At 30.9% G+C, this 13,835-nt stretch overlaps 2 protein-coding genes across 2 annotated transcripts in view; one reads left to right on the plus strand and one right to left on the minus strand.

Annotated features, from left to right (window-relative positions):
* The window catches only part of LOC139520699 (enolase 4-like), a 70,702-nt gene that overhangs the window by 26,531 nt on the left and 30,336 nt on the right, over positions 1-13,835 (plus strand). The gene's annotated exons all lie outside the window — the stretch shown is intronic.
* Positions 534-13,835, minus strand: part of LOC139518614 (trans-1,2-dihydrobenzene-1,2-diol dehydrogenase-like) — an 18,604-nt gene continuing 5,302 nt past the window's right edge. Inside the window, exons 2-9 of the mRNA XM_071310088.1 lie at positions 12,851-12,859; positions 12,042-12,062; positions 10,984-11,095; positions 9,391-9,554; positions 8,798-9,047; positions 2,355-2,482; positions 1,562-1,712; positions 534-1,254 (exon numbers count right to left, since the gene is read on the minus strand). Of these exons, the coding sequence (XP_071166189.1) occupies positions 1,160-1,254; positions 1,562-1,712; positions 2,355-2,482; positions 8,798-9,047; positions 9,391-9,554; positions 10,984-11,095; positions 12,042-12,062; positions 12,851-12,859 (930 nt within the window). The 3' untranslated portion in view covers positions 534-1,159. The remainder of the gene's footprint in view (positions 1,255-1,561; positions 1,713-2,354; positions 2,483-8,797; positions 9,048-9,390; positions 9,555-10,983; positions 11,096-12,041; positions 12,063-12,850; positions 12,860-13,835) is intronic.

The raw sequence follows: 13,835 nt of genomic DNA on the forward strand, positions 1-13,835 counted from the left end.
TTCCAATCCTCTAAGACTTAAACTCCACTTTAATGATGTTGTGACAAAATTAGTTTATCAGTTTGTATAGTTATATTATATTCATTTCCATGCTGAAGGGGAACTGTTTATTTTGAATTGCTATTAAATTGTCCAAACTAAGCTTTCATATAGTTTTTCTTTCTAAAAGTATTCTATATTTATAAGAATCAGACATTATGTGAATTAAAACATTTCATATTCAGTAAAATATGTGTAAAATTGCAATATATGTTTGTAGGAAGTTTCCATGGGGGAGATAATAACTTTTCTTTCAAAAAGTCTTTATTCAAAAGAATAATATTTTAGGTTATCTCCCCTGAAAACTTATCAATAGCATATTGTTATTTCACACATATTTTACTGAATATATGATGTTTTATTTAAAATGATATCTGATTCTTATAAATATAGAATACTTTTAGAAAGAAAAACTATATGAAAGCTTAGTTTGGACAATTTTATAGCAATTCAAAATAAACAGTTCCTCTTCAGCATGGAAATGACTATAAAATAACTATACAAACTGATAAACTAATTTTGTCACAACATCATTAAAGTGGAGTTAAAGTCTTATAGGATTGTAAGTATATTTTATTTTATCACCTTGCACTTTCACATTTTGACTGAACAATTTGTTCAATATTCTGACCAGTTGAACAATTTGGTTTAATAAAACAAATTGCAGTTTGGTCAAAATTTTGAATGAGTTGCAATTGGTGGAGAGCAACACTAACAGTCGTCACTGTAAACAACCTTTATACATTTAATGCTTATTTTCCATTCAGGACATAATAGCTCTTCAATGGTTTTCATTAACCACATTATATAAAATCAGTAATATTTTTTATTTACCCTATACTGGCAATTTTACCATTAACAGAGAGACAATAAATTGTAAAATTTAATTTCATTGAAGACTGAACCTATGCTTTGTCATCATTTTTGTACATATCTTGAAGTACATAAAGTTTAGTTCATTCAATCTCCTTGAAAACTCTTGAATACTGATTAACTATCTAATTTCTTTTTCAAGCAAACAAAGCTGTTGTATATTTCCTACCAAAAACCTACAGAAAAGGTCAAGTTTTCTACCAAACAACCAACCATTTCCCATTCATTTTGTTTGCCTCAGGTCTCTTTAATATTTCAATCCAATCTGCTTGGATATTTCATCAATTATCTTGTGAATCATCTCAACATCTTTGTATCCGTACTTAGGACTATCTAGTTGCCCTACAATAAAATCAACAAGAATATACTTCATAAAAATGACAGCACATTTTAATGTCCAATTAATGTTCACTTATTTCTCTATAACTGGGGTAAATGAGTTAAGAATAAATTAAACAGGGATAACAGAATCTTGAAAAAAAAATTCATCTCTGGTTTAGTTTAAATACAAATGATATTGCAAATTCAACCAACTGTTAACTCAAGCAAGTGTACTTCATAATTTGCTGGAATTTGAACATGGCTTTACAAAGTGAAAAAAAAATTCACATTAAAATGTGAATTAAAGTTTGTGTACAGTTAACCTTACCACTTCTGATTAATTTGAATGCATGGTCAGCTTCATATCGTAGTCCACCACTGTTATAAAAGTTATACGGTGATGGACCTTCAGGTATCTTATTTTCTAATGTTGTTTCTGTCAGCTTTACAGACTTGGGACACCAGAAACAATCATCAACCTGTGAAATAATAAATCATTTCCTCATTTTCTGTCACATTATTTTAATAAAAACTTTGGCTTTACTTTTAGAGATATCAGATAATCTTTCAGTGCCAAGGTCAGTGTTACTGTACATATAAAATGACCTTCAAGCGACCTTTACTATGTATTTAAAGGCAGCCCTTTTGCACAACTTAATTAAAATTTTCCTTCAACTTTTTTTATTGTAAAGCTGTCTAAACAGCATCTATCATTTTCATATCAATTTTCTTTCTTATGCTTCATCAAAAGGTGCAAGGAAAAACTGTATACAAGAATATTGTTGCACCATGTTGAAATATTTTCCTTTTAAGAACCGTTTTGCGCTGTCTAAATTTTAAAAGCTACAACAATTTATCTTCATGTATGCACATTTGCATGCCATAGATAAGCAAACCATTTTTTTAAAAGAGTGTTTTAAATCATGTTTTATTAATCTTTTTCTTTCTGTACAACTAGAAATTTATAATTTGCTTTGATAATAGCCCCTACAAATACAATTTTAGGGAAATATATATACAAGCAACTAACATCATAGAACATAAATATTTCACAGATTTTAACAATAAAACGAATTATCAGGAGCTATACACAGTAACACACAGTTATCATAAAAACTTACAAAAATTTGACCTTTTGATCCCAGTATGGTAGCTGTATTGTTCCCAAAGACAGTTTTACCACTGTATACCAAACTAGCTTTTCTATTTCCACTGTATAATAATATTACACATCCATCTTCATCCACACCTGTATATAATATATTCAAGAAGCTTTACTTGATTTTTCTTTTTTTTCTTCTTAATATTTTTACATAGTTCTAATGGGATTAGAGTCAGAAATGCAGTTAATTTTGGAACACTTTTTTATATGCACAATATTTGTTGATAGATTTTAAATTATCATATTTACTTTATAAGGGATAACTCATATTATTTTAATTTATTTTAGTTTTTTCTTAATAAGAAAGCAAAATTAAAGAATCTTCAAAAGTTCATTAAAAATGAGCTTGGTCATTACAGTTGTGCTTTTTGTCATGTATATAAATAAGAATTAAATATGTTTAAACTAAATAAGAAGAAGCTTCTCAGTGATACTTATTACAGCAAATAAACTTTTTTCATAAGACTAAGTATATAATCCACACTTAAAGGGAAACTTCGCAAAAAAATCAAAAATTGATATTATGTTCATTCTGTAAAAAAATGCTCAAATTCATAGATATTAAAGTTTTATTCCGCTAGATAAGCGATCACCATCAATTTTAAATTTAGAGTATCAATTCTTTGCGATCCGCCATCTTGTCTTCTTTCCCGATTAATAAAAAAAGATATGTCTATAAACCACAAAGAAACAAAACTACAGTAACCGATGTAGTCGTAATTGCGTGTCGATATCTTGTCAATCGTACGGTTGTTTTATCCGACTAACTAACTTGATACGGAAAATATTCTTACTTTAAATTAATTTAAATTACCATGGTCTGTTGTTTTTAAACTGTTGATATTGGAATTAGGTGAAAAGTCAAAGTTGAAATCATAAATAAGTGTTCCGTGAAAATTCTTTTCGAAAATCTAATTTGTTCATAGTTCTTTAAAGTAATAAACTTTTTTTCAAATATATATTGATCTTCTCTCATCTGATCACCAGCATGGCTAAAGGTATTACTTCCAAAGGTATTGTGAGGGGTGTGAGGTGACACGTCCAGGTATTCAAGCGATTTCCTGTCGGGCTTGCAAGCTCATGCATCGTTTCACTTCTGCAGGTATTGATCAGTGTACACGGCTGATAACTTATAACTTTCCATTTTGAACTATCAGATGTATAATATACAACTCTGTCTTACTTGTCATTACTAAACTCATACGCTTGTTTATAAATAACATTTCTGGTGTAAAGAATATAATTCATAAAAATATAAATAATACCCAAAAAATAAGATTTGATGAAGTTAAAATCTTTTTAAATATTTTTTCCAAGGGCGAATTTGGGAAAATGTAATATATAGTCATTGTCAATAGTGAAGGACAGATTGGAACAGACCAGAAATATTGATTTAAAAAAATGTACGCACTTGCCGACGATTCGTTTATACGACTGGATAGAAAGTTACGGAACTATAGCGCAATTTAAAATATATACATGTATACATTGAACATAAGAAAAAAACATATATTTTGAATAAATAGGGGTAAAAGTGTTGTAAATAGACTAGTCCACGTATGCCAACAGTATGTAATCATCGAATGTCGATAGACTATTGTATACCAAAAGAAAAAGAGAACCAATTTAAATTAAATACAGGTCGAAGTATAACTTTTGCTTTGGTTCATTGAAGCTGTGGACCTAGGAAAATCACAGATTTATATTTCAATAAGATTGTTCTCGAACAAAGGAAGGAATTCGTCATCACAATTGTTATATATGCCACTGGACGAACACTAATTATCCCCAGGGAATGTGAATATTTTGCTGGGAAACTTTTGAGTATCAAAGTTTCAAATTAATTTCGGGATTTATTTTCTTTCTTTGTATTCAATAAAAGAAAAAAGAATAAATTACTTGTTCGCTAAATAGGGGTATTCTTGTCAGATAAAAGACTTGTAGTTATATTTAAAAAATAGGGAAATATGACATTAAATTGGTTCTGTCTTTTTTTAAACATCGTTAAAACGATGTGTGTCTAAGGTGAACGCCACAAGAACCCTGTAATACTAGTACGAGAGTATAGCATGTAAACATTCCTTCTCAATAATATGGTTGTATTGGAAATCTTTTCATACAGATTGACAACTCATTGTCCGATATGCATGTAATATTTGCCACATGACGCCCATAGTTCTTTCTACCACTATCACCTTATTCTTTGATATGGCTGTAAACATCGATGGTTCACACCCAAACAAAATGGGATTAATGGACCTTCAGAGCTTCTACGTGTTATACACTTGTGAAATATATAGACGAAATTTCTGTATTGAAATGAATCTACATCTCACAAACAGAATTTTCAAATAACGATTTTGAGTAATCACCTTACAAACCAATATAAACGTATGGCAAGATATAACCATGAAGGAATTTAGTTTTTGTCAGACGCAAGAACTCATCACTATATCATAATTTCAAATATCAAGAACAATCGGTCGATGTCGATAGTCTGTTTTCTTGTTCATTCTTGGAAGCCTTCATATTCCCCGTCTAACGATGGGAACTCTTTCTGATTGTGTTGACTATAAATGCTTGTATGGTAATTCTGTCGTTTATCTGTACAAGCGGTTGCATTTCCTCTCCTTTCCCAACAAACAAACGAACGAAACGCCACTAGTCTGATTTCTCTGGAGCTCATCCTCAATGGCTCTTATACGTCAGGAAACTTACATGTATACTAATAATGATTGTTTCATGAACAACGATGTATGGACGAACTATTATAAATTCGTCAATATCAGTTATGCATGACTAAAATATAACTTTTATTACAACTACTGTATTACTTATTTGGATTAATGACGGCTATCATGTTCAACATTGCACAAATATTATCATAGAATTTTTTTAAAAAAATCCTCAAAAATCCTCAAAAGAAATAATACCTTAGCTTAGATAATTGGTATTCTTTTCACAAAAAAATCGTGTAAATGATTGTCAAATGAATTTAATTATGTAAGAATAAAATGTTAACCAGGTGCTCCGCAGGGCGCAGCTTTATACGACCGCAGAGGTCGAACCCTGAACAGTTGGGGCAAGTATGGACAAAACATTCAAGCGTGATACAGCTCTGAATTTGGATTGTGATCAAATTTTTGACATTACATGGGTTTTTTTACACAAAACAAATGTCAAGATTTTACAAATCAATTAAAGATTTCTTCTTATTTAAATCTAAAATTAAATAGTTGACACAGCATAGGTTTCTGACACAGAATGAATGTGGTCTAATGAACTTAAAAGTTTTTTTTTGCCTTTGAGCAATTCACTATGCTGTTGAATATTAATCCTCTCAAAAAAATGTTTGAAGAAATTTTCTTTTTATTTATGAAATCTGAAATGAGAAAAATTTAACCCCCCCCCCCTTTTTTCACATCCCCGTTTCCCTTTTTCCAAAACTGATATCAATTCAAATTTCTAATGGAGTTTGCAACAATAACTACTCTTTTAAATACATCATAAAATATTAAAATGTAAAATAAAGTGCTTGTTATCACTGAATGGTAAAGATTGGTTGGTAGTAAAAGTGAATATACATTGTTTATTGTATAAAACAATAAAAAAAACTTCATCAGCAACATTTTATATTGGCAAATTTCCAATGAAGTTATTTACATAAAGTTATTGGCAAATAAAAATAGAAAATGACATCATAGTCATGTCTGGCAAATTTCCAACATACATTATCTAAAACATTTTAGATAAGATAAGGAAAAAAAGCTTCATCAGCAACATTTTATATTGGCAAATTTCCAATGAAGTTATTTACATAAAGTTATTGGCAAATAAAAATAGAAAATGACATCATAGTCATGTCTGGCAAATTTCCAACATATATTATCAACTACTATTCTATACAAAGAAAGATAACTCCAATTGAAAATTAATTGCTATTGCACAATATTGTGCAATTAGATATTTCTTGCTATTGTGCAATACTGTGCAATTGAAAATTTCTTGCTATTGCACAATACTTGATATGGAATCCTGATTTGGACCAACTTGAAAACTGGGCCCATAATCAAAAATCAAAGTACATATTTAGATAAAGCATATCAAATAAGCCCAAGAATTTAATTTTTGTTAAAATCAAACTTAGTTTAATTTGGACCCTTTGGACCTTAATGTAGACCAATTTGAAAACTGGACCAAAAATTAAGAATCTACATACACAGTTAGATTTGGCATATCAAAGAACCCATTTATTCAATTTTGAAGAAATCAAACAAAGTTTAATTTTGGACCCCCATTTGGACCAACTTGAAAACTAGGCCAATAATTAAAAATCTAAGTACATTTTTAAATTCAGCATATCAAAGAACCCCAAGGATTCAATTTTTGTTAAAATCAAACTAAGTTTAATTTTGGACCCTTTGGACCTTAATGTAGACCAATTTGAAAACGGGACCAAAAATTAAGAATCTACATACATAGTTAGATTCGGCATATCAAAGAACCCCAATTATTCAATTTTTGATGAAATTACACAAAGTTCAATTTTGGACCCTTTGGGCCCCTTATTCCTAAACTGTTAGGACCAAAACTCCCAAAATCAAACCCAACCTTCCTTTTATGGTCATAAAGCTTGTGTTTAAATTTCATAGATTTCTATTTACTTATACTAAAGTTATGGTGCAAAAACCAAAAATAATGCTGAATAGGGCCCCCTTTTTGGCCCCTAATTCATAAACTGTTGTGACCTCTCAACTCCAAAAATCAATTCCAACCTTCCTTTTGTGGTCATAAACCTTGTGCTAAAATTTCATTGATTTCTATTTACTTATACTAAAGTTATTGTGCGAAAACCAAGAATAATGCTTATTTGGGCCCTTTTTTGTCCCTTAATTCCTAAACTGTTGAAACCAAAACCCCCAAAATCAATCCCAACCTTCCTTTTGTGGTCATAAACCTTGTGTCAAAATTTCATAGATTTCTATTCACTTAAACTAAAGTTATAGTGCGAAAACCAAGAAAATGCTTATTTGGGCCCTTTTTGGCCCCTAATTCCTAAAATGTTGGGACCAAAACTCCCAAAATCAATACCAACCTTCCTTTTGTGGTCATAAACCTTGTGTTAAAATTTCATAGATTTCCATTCACTTTTACTAAAGTTAGAGTGCGAAAACTAAAAGTATTCGGGACGCCGGACGACGACGACGACGACGACGACGACGACGACGCCGACGCCAACGTGATAGCAATATACGACGAAAATTTTTTCAAATTTTGCGGTCGTATAAAAAGAAACTAAAAAAAAAATCGTGCATGTTGTATGTTGTATTTTTTTGTCAATTAAAAACTTTAAAATTGCAATAGTTTTATTAGCATTTAAACACAGCCAGATTTGAATACAAGTTAAGAAATTCCGGTAAAGTCAATGATATCAAACAGATGTACAATGGTATATCAAATTGGGTAATATTGCATTTAGTTTTTATTAAAGATTAAAACTACTATTTTTTGCTTCATATTTGAATCTTTACGCCAATTGCCGCTAAGAAAGTAATCAAAATTGTTTCCTTTTATTTTTATACACTTTCGGAATTACGAATCTGAATTTTATTTTCAATTAATTTACACAATTTAATTATTGTATCTTTATTCTCATCGTGTATTAAATCTTAGTGTATTAACATCGTGACAGCATATACTCTTTCTAATCTTTCTGTTTATCCTTTCCAAATAACAACATTTATACCTGTGTACGCTTGCACTCACACCTGCGGCTACATAGCTACAAGGTAAACGAATTGACCTCGTGCCGAGAAATATACAGTGACCTTTACAAAATAATATACACACTCTGCTCACACATTAGTTGCATTGAAATGATTATCAAAACAATAACGGTAAATAGAACTGAAATATTTTCAGTTCAATATCAGTAAAAATGTTCAATAAATATTTTATGAAAAAAATCTCAACAATAATTAATTAAAATTTCAAAAACATTTACTAGAGATAATTTTATAGGAGTTTAATTCAATCAATACAAAACGGTATATATATGCATATTCATTTTCGTTTATTCTTATATTGTGGTTAATAACTTCGACCATTCGTCAGCTGTGCGCTTTTAATTACGTATATTGTCGATAAGCTATAAGAGTTAAACAGATTTTATTTTTTCCCAGAATTCAATAAATCGGGCTAATACGTCACGACCCCACTCGAGAATTCAACCAAAAAAGTTACAAATACTTGATTTTCTCCGTTATTAGAAGGAATATAAATTTAAAACTTTGCAAATGTGTTTTTTATGTTAAGATGAACATAATTAGATGATAAGTAAAAAATCGCGGAATTTCCCTTTAACAGCAGACTATTGAAGTATTTGGTGACTCGTGTGATTACCTTCCTCATTTAGGCTACCAGTTGCAATAATCTTTTCTGGCATCTCTCCATATACATGACAAGCAAACTGTATACAGTAGATTCCTATATCTAGAAGTACACCACCCATTAAATCCTTCTTGCATAAACGATCTATTGACATAATGGGAACACAGAATTGTGTGGTTACCAAGGAAATGTCTCCTAGCTTCCCAGAATTTACTTCCTCCTTGATTGCATCATAGACTGGGAAGAATCTACTCCAAACTGCCTAAATATAGACATAAAACTAAAATAACTGTGATGTCATTGTGACATCATAAGTATGTTGAAATTGACATATTTGACCAAAATGAATTTCATAACACAGATTTTGGAGAAAATTGACAAGGGTCAGAAATTCATATTTTATAGATTTTTTTCTTCCCAAAAATTTAAATTTCACAAAATTACCTTTTTCAAAGAAAATCTACATTGCTTAAGATACATGTTTTCTATAACAATCTAAAAGAAAGTAATCTTTGCATTGGCCTTTATTATGCTGACCTATCTAAAGATTAAAATGCATATTGTGTACATAATCATAAATTTTACAACTAGCTCAATAAGCTTACCTCAAGGAACAGTAGTTTTTTCTCTTTGGCATAATCTAGGACCTTTTTACATTCTTGCCAGGTTGGTGCCAATGGTTTCTCACATACCACATGTTTTCCAGCCTCTAACATCATCATACTCAATCTGACATGCTCTGTATGTATCACCCCGATGTAGACAATTTCTGTAAATAAAATCTCAAACAGTAAGACCTGTTCCAAATTATATTGTTGGAAAAATGGGAGGCCCCCATATTGACTTATAGTGTGAAAACGTTTGTTGTTGCTTTTTTTTCATACAATTTTGTAAGAATTTTAAGCACTGTAAACTGAAAATTTTATATCTAATACTTCTGATTGAAGTATACTGTCTATCTACATTTAATCCTTATTAAAAAAATTAACTATATATACTATAAATTTACCTCACTTGAAAGCAAAAAGGTATATAAATAAGGGCATAGGACATTTGAGCGAAAAAGAAAAAAGCACATAGGGTCATTTGAGCGCCGACTTCATAGGACATTTGAGCGCCGGGATATTAACCTTACCTGAGTTTTCAGACAGGACATTTGAGCGAAATTTTCCCTGATAATTTTACACGAATTAAGATTTTTTTTTAAAAGTAAGAAAAAAAAGTAAGATTTAGTTATAAATATTTTTTATTTTATTTCACACCCGAGTAATTCGACCGGTTCTGGCTGGTTTATGTAAAATTTACGAAAATTACGAGGGATTTTTATGTCAGAAGCCTGGGATATAAGTTCCAAGCCCGAACAGACTTGTAAATAATGCCGTTGCCGAGTTTTATGTTTTATGACAGTGCTTTGTTTTTAGTGCTTTGTTTACAATTAAAAGATGTTTTAATCTTTTTGTTGGTAAACTCCTGTTTTATGACTGTGCTTTGTTTTTAGTGCTTTGTTTTTTACAATTAAAATATGTTTTAATCTTTTTGTTGGTAAACTCCTCATTTAATGAACTATATTCGTAAGAAAATGTGGTATGATTGCCAATAAGACAATTCTCTATCCAAGACTTGTTTTCGCTCAAATGTCCTACGCTTATTCTTATTTTCGCTCAAATGTCCTAAAATTTAGGCGCTCAAATGTCCCTATACTTTGGCGCTCAAACGTCCTTTTTTTTTTCGCTCAAATGTCCTGTCAATGCGCTCAAATGTCCATTGCCGATAAATAAGCTATAGGTTTGACAAATTTCACCTTTTCACCCACCTGGCTCAAACCTGATCAGGTTTGCTCCATATATTCAATGTCTGACTGTAGTGTTGAAATTCAACAAAACACAAGCATGCCAATAAAACACATTTTATTTATTTACATTGTACTTCAATTTTGAAATTGCTGTTTGTCTGATACAGTAGCATATACATGAAACTCATAAGGAATATCCTAGGTGCATCATTTATATTTTATCTATCAATGTAATTGTAGTGCATCATACTGAATTTAAAAAGGGGAATTTTTTAACTCATCAAAACATGACAATAATGGCAAGAGATTCCAAATCTAGACATACAATATTAACCCTTTGATACACTGAATCAATACATTTCCTATCATCATCAAAAAATGAATATCAAAAATTATAAATACAAACCAATTTCTGGGTCATTAGCTACATCTGTATAAGAACCATAAGCTTTTGGTGCTTCAAATATATCTGCAAACTTTTGGGCTTTTTCTTGTGACCTGGCAGCAATAGCAGTAATCTAAAATAAAAAAATAACCAACTGTAAACTGTTAAAAGATTGGATAATCACTCCCCTAGATTATCATCTGCATAGAAGCATGTAGTATTTTGAGTATTGGCATGCATATGCGTTTAATTATATTTTATGTTTGTAATTTTTTTGTAACATACGTACTGAACATGATGAAAGTTAAGTTAAAATTTAGGCAAAGTCAACCTTGAAATGAGTTGTTTTTTGTGCTCTCAAAAGGGTTCATCAGTTTTTCAAACTTTTGGTGACACCTGATCATTTTGATGATGGTTAATTTACATGTAGATGAAACGTGTGTCTGGCTACTTAATTATAATCCTGGTACCTTGATAACTATTTACACCACTGGGTCGATGCCACTACTGGTGAACGAATCGTCCCTGAGGGTATCACCAGCCCAGTTGTCAACATTTCGGTGTTGACATGAATATCAATAATGTGGTCATTTTTATAAATTTCCTGTTTACAAAGCTTTGTAATTTTTGAAAAACTAAGGATTTTCTTATCCAAGGCAAAGATTACCTTAGCCATATTTCGCACAACTTTCTGGAATTTTGCATCCTCATTGCTCTTCAACTTTGTACTTGTTTGGCTCTATAAATATTTTGATATGAGCGTCACTGATGAGTCTTATGTAGATGAAACGCGCATCTGGCGTACTAAATTATAATTCTGGTACCTTTGATAACTATTAAATTACAACATGTATAAAGATTCAACAAAAAAGTAGAATTAATACTTTTTAATTTTCTGATTTAAACACTCTTATAAACTCATCAAAAACCCATGTGTATGTCTAATATCAATTGAACACTGTATTTTGAACTATTGCAATCGTCTGGGATAAAGTCAATCAAACATATAACATCTGATAAAGGTGCACTAACTTGTATATAAAAAAATATTATGTATTTATAAAACATTAATACAATACCTTATGTTCCCTTTGACATATCTGCTCAATGTCATCATTGCAGAACAGAAATCATTGCTGATTTTTCCGGCACCACATATACCCCAATTCAAAACCTTCTCTTCAGCCATCCTTTCACTCTAAAAAATAAAATGTCTCTTTACTTATTTATACCACAACTCAAATTCTATGACACGAGGTTCTACTGACATGTATACAAAATTTCTAGAAGTTCTGTTTTTTAAACCTGCACTTGAAGACACTTGACCTATAAACCCTAAGGGAGCTACCATTTGATTTTTATGGGGGTGGGGGGGGGGGGGGGGGGGGGGGGGGGGCTAGGATGAAAATTTTTGTCCTGGATTTTTTTTTAGTTGTAATCTCTGTCCTGCCTTTTTATTTTTCACTCTATTCGGTCCTGCCTTTTTGTTATTAGTTTATCCTGACTTTTTTTTACCTAAGGGAGCTACCATTTGATTTTTATGGGGGGGGGGGGCTAGGATGAAATTTGAAAAAAATAGGCAGGACAGGAGTTTTGAGTAAAAAAAAAGGCAGGATGAGACACTTGCAAAAAAAAAAAAAGGCAGCAAAGTGTCTCATCCTGCCTTTTTTTTTTTACTCAAAACTCCTGTCCTGCCTATTTTTTTCAAATTTCATCCTAGCCCCCCCCCCCCTAAAAATCAAATGGTAGCTCCCTAAAGCAAAAAAAAAGTTATTCCAAGGCCAAGAGGTGACAAGGTTTATAATACACAATGTCATTCAGAAAGAGTTTGGTTTCTTATCAATTGTTTTTGTCTAGTACACATTCCAGTTTTTATTTTTCATCTTACCTGACATACCTGTTATAACAAAGAAATATAGAGATATGTATGCAACAGTAGCTGGAGAGCACCTGCACCTGTTATCAATTAGTAAACGGGAATAAAAGAAAGATTTCATTTTGAATATATATTTATCCTTCTGTATTTTCAGATAAGAAATACTATCAAATGTTTGATTTAAATCAATTTTGATTTATAATTAATACTGATGTATTTTTTAATCTTAAATTAGTGAAAAATACGGAATTTTTTGGATTGTTTACTATAATGAGGGGGGGGGGGGGCAAGGGGCTTAACTGTTATGCTGTTATGGGGCAATTTAATTCTTTGTTATCTGTTATTTTGAAAATATATTTGCTGTTAGCTGTTATTGTCTTATTCTTTGTTAGCTGTTATTGGGCTTTTAGTTTTTTTGTTATCTGTTATTGTGATAAGTGATAATGTATTTGCTGTTAACTGTTATTGAAAATTGGAATATTAGCATTTTTTTTGACAGTCAATATTCGGTATAAATTGAAGAACTTTGGCCATTGGGGTCTACCACTACTAATATGTTTGTCCCGTATTCAGAGAAGGATTCCATTAACATATACCCATCACAGAAGTGAGGTCCAGGGACAATTCAAGTATATCTTATGATTATCCTTTGTAATAAATTCCTTTTTTTTTTATGAATGTGTATTTAGAATTATCTTAATTTTTTGTATGAGAATAAATTTTTAATAAATGTTCCTTGTTTTCCGTACGAACATATTAAATTAAAACAATTCTTAATATGACAAGAGGAAAACATATGGCCAGGAATATCTGACAAGGACTAGGTCCTAACAACCACTTAACCTTTTATATAATATGGTACATAGACTCAGCTCTGTAATTCTTTTCAAAGCAGAACCAAATGCATTGTACAATGAAAGTTCCAACCATGTACTTGGGTCCGAAGCTGCAAATAACTCATTACAAACAAATTTATTTCGTTTCAAGCCATTGCTTC

This window comes from Mytilus edulis, chromosome 4 (genome assembly GCF_963676685.1).
Source record: "Mytilus edulis chromosome 4, xbMytEdul2.2, whole genome shotgun sequence".
NCBI lineage: Eukaryota > Metazoa > Mollusca > Bivalvia > Mytilida > Mytilidae > Mytilus > Mytilus edulis.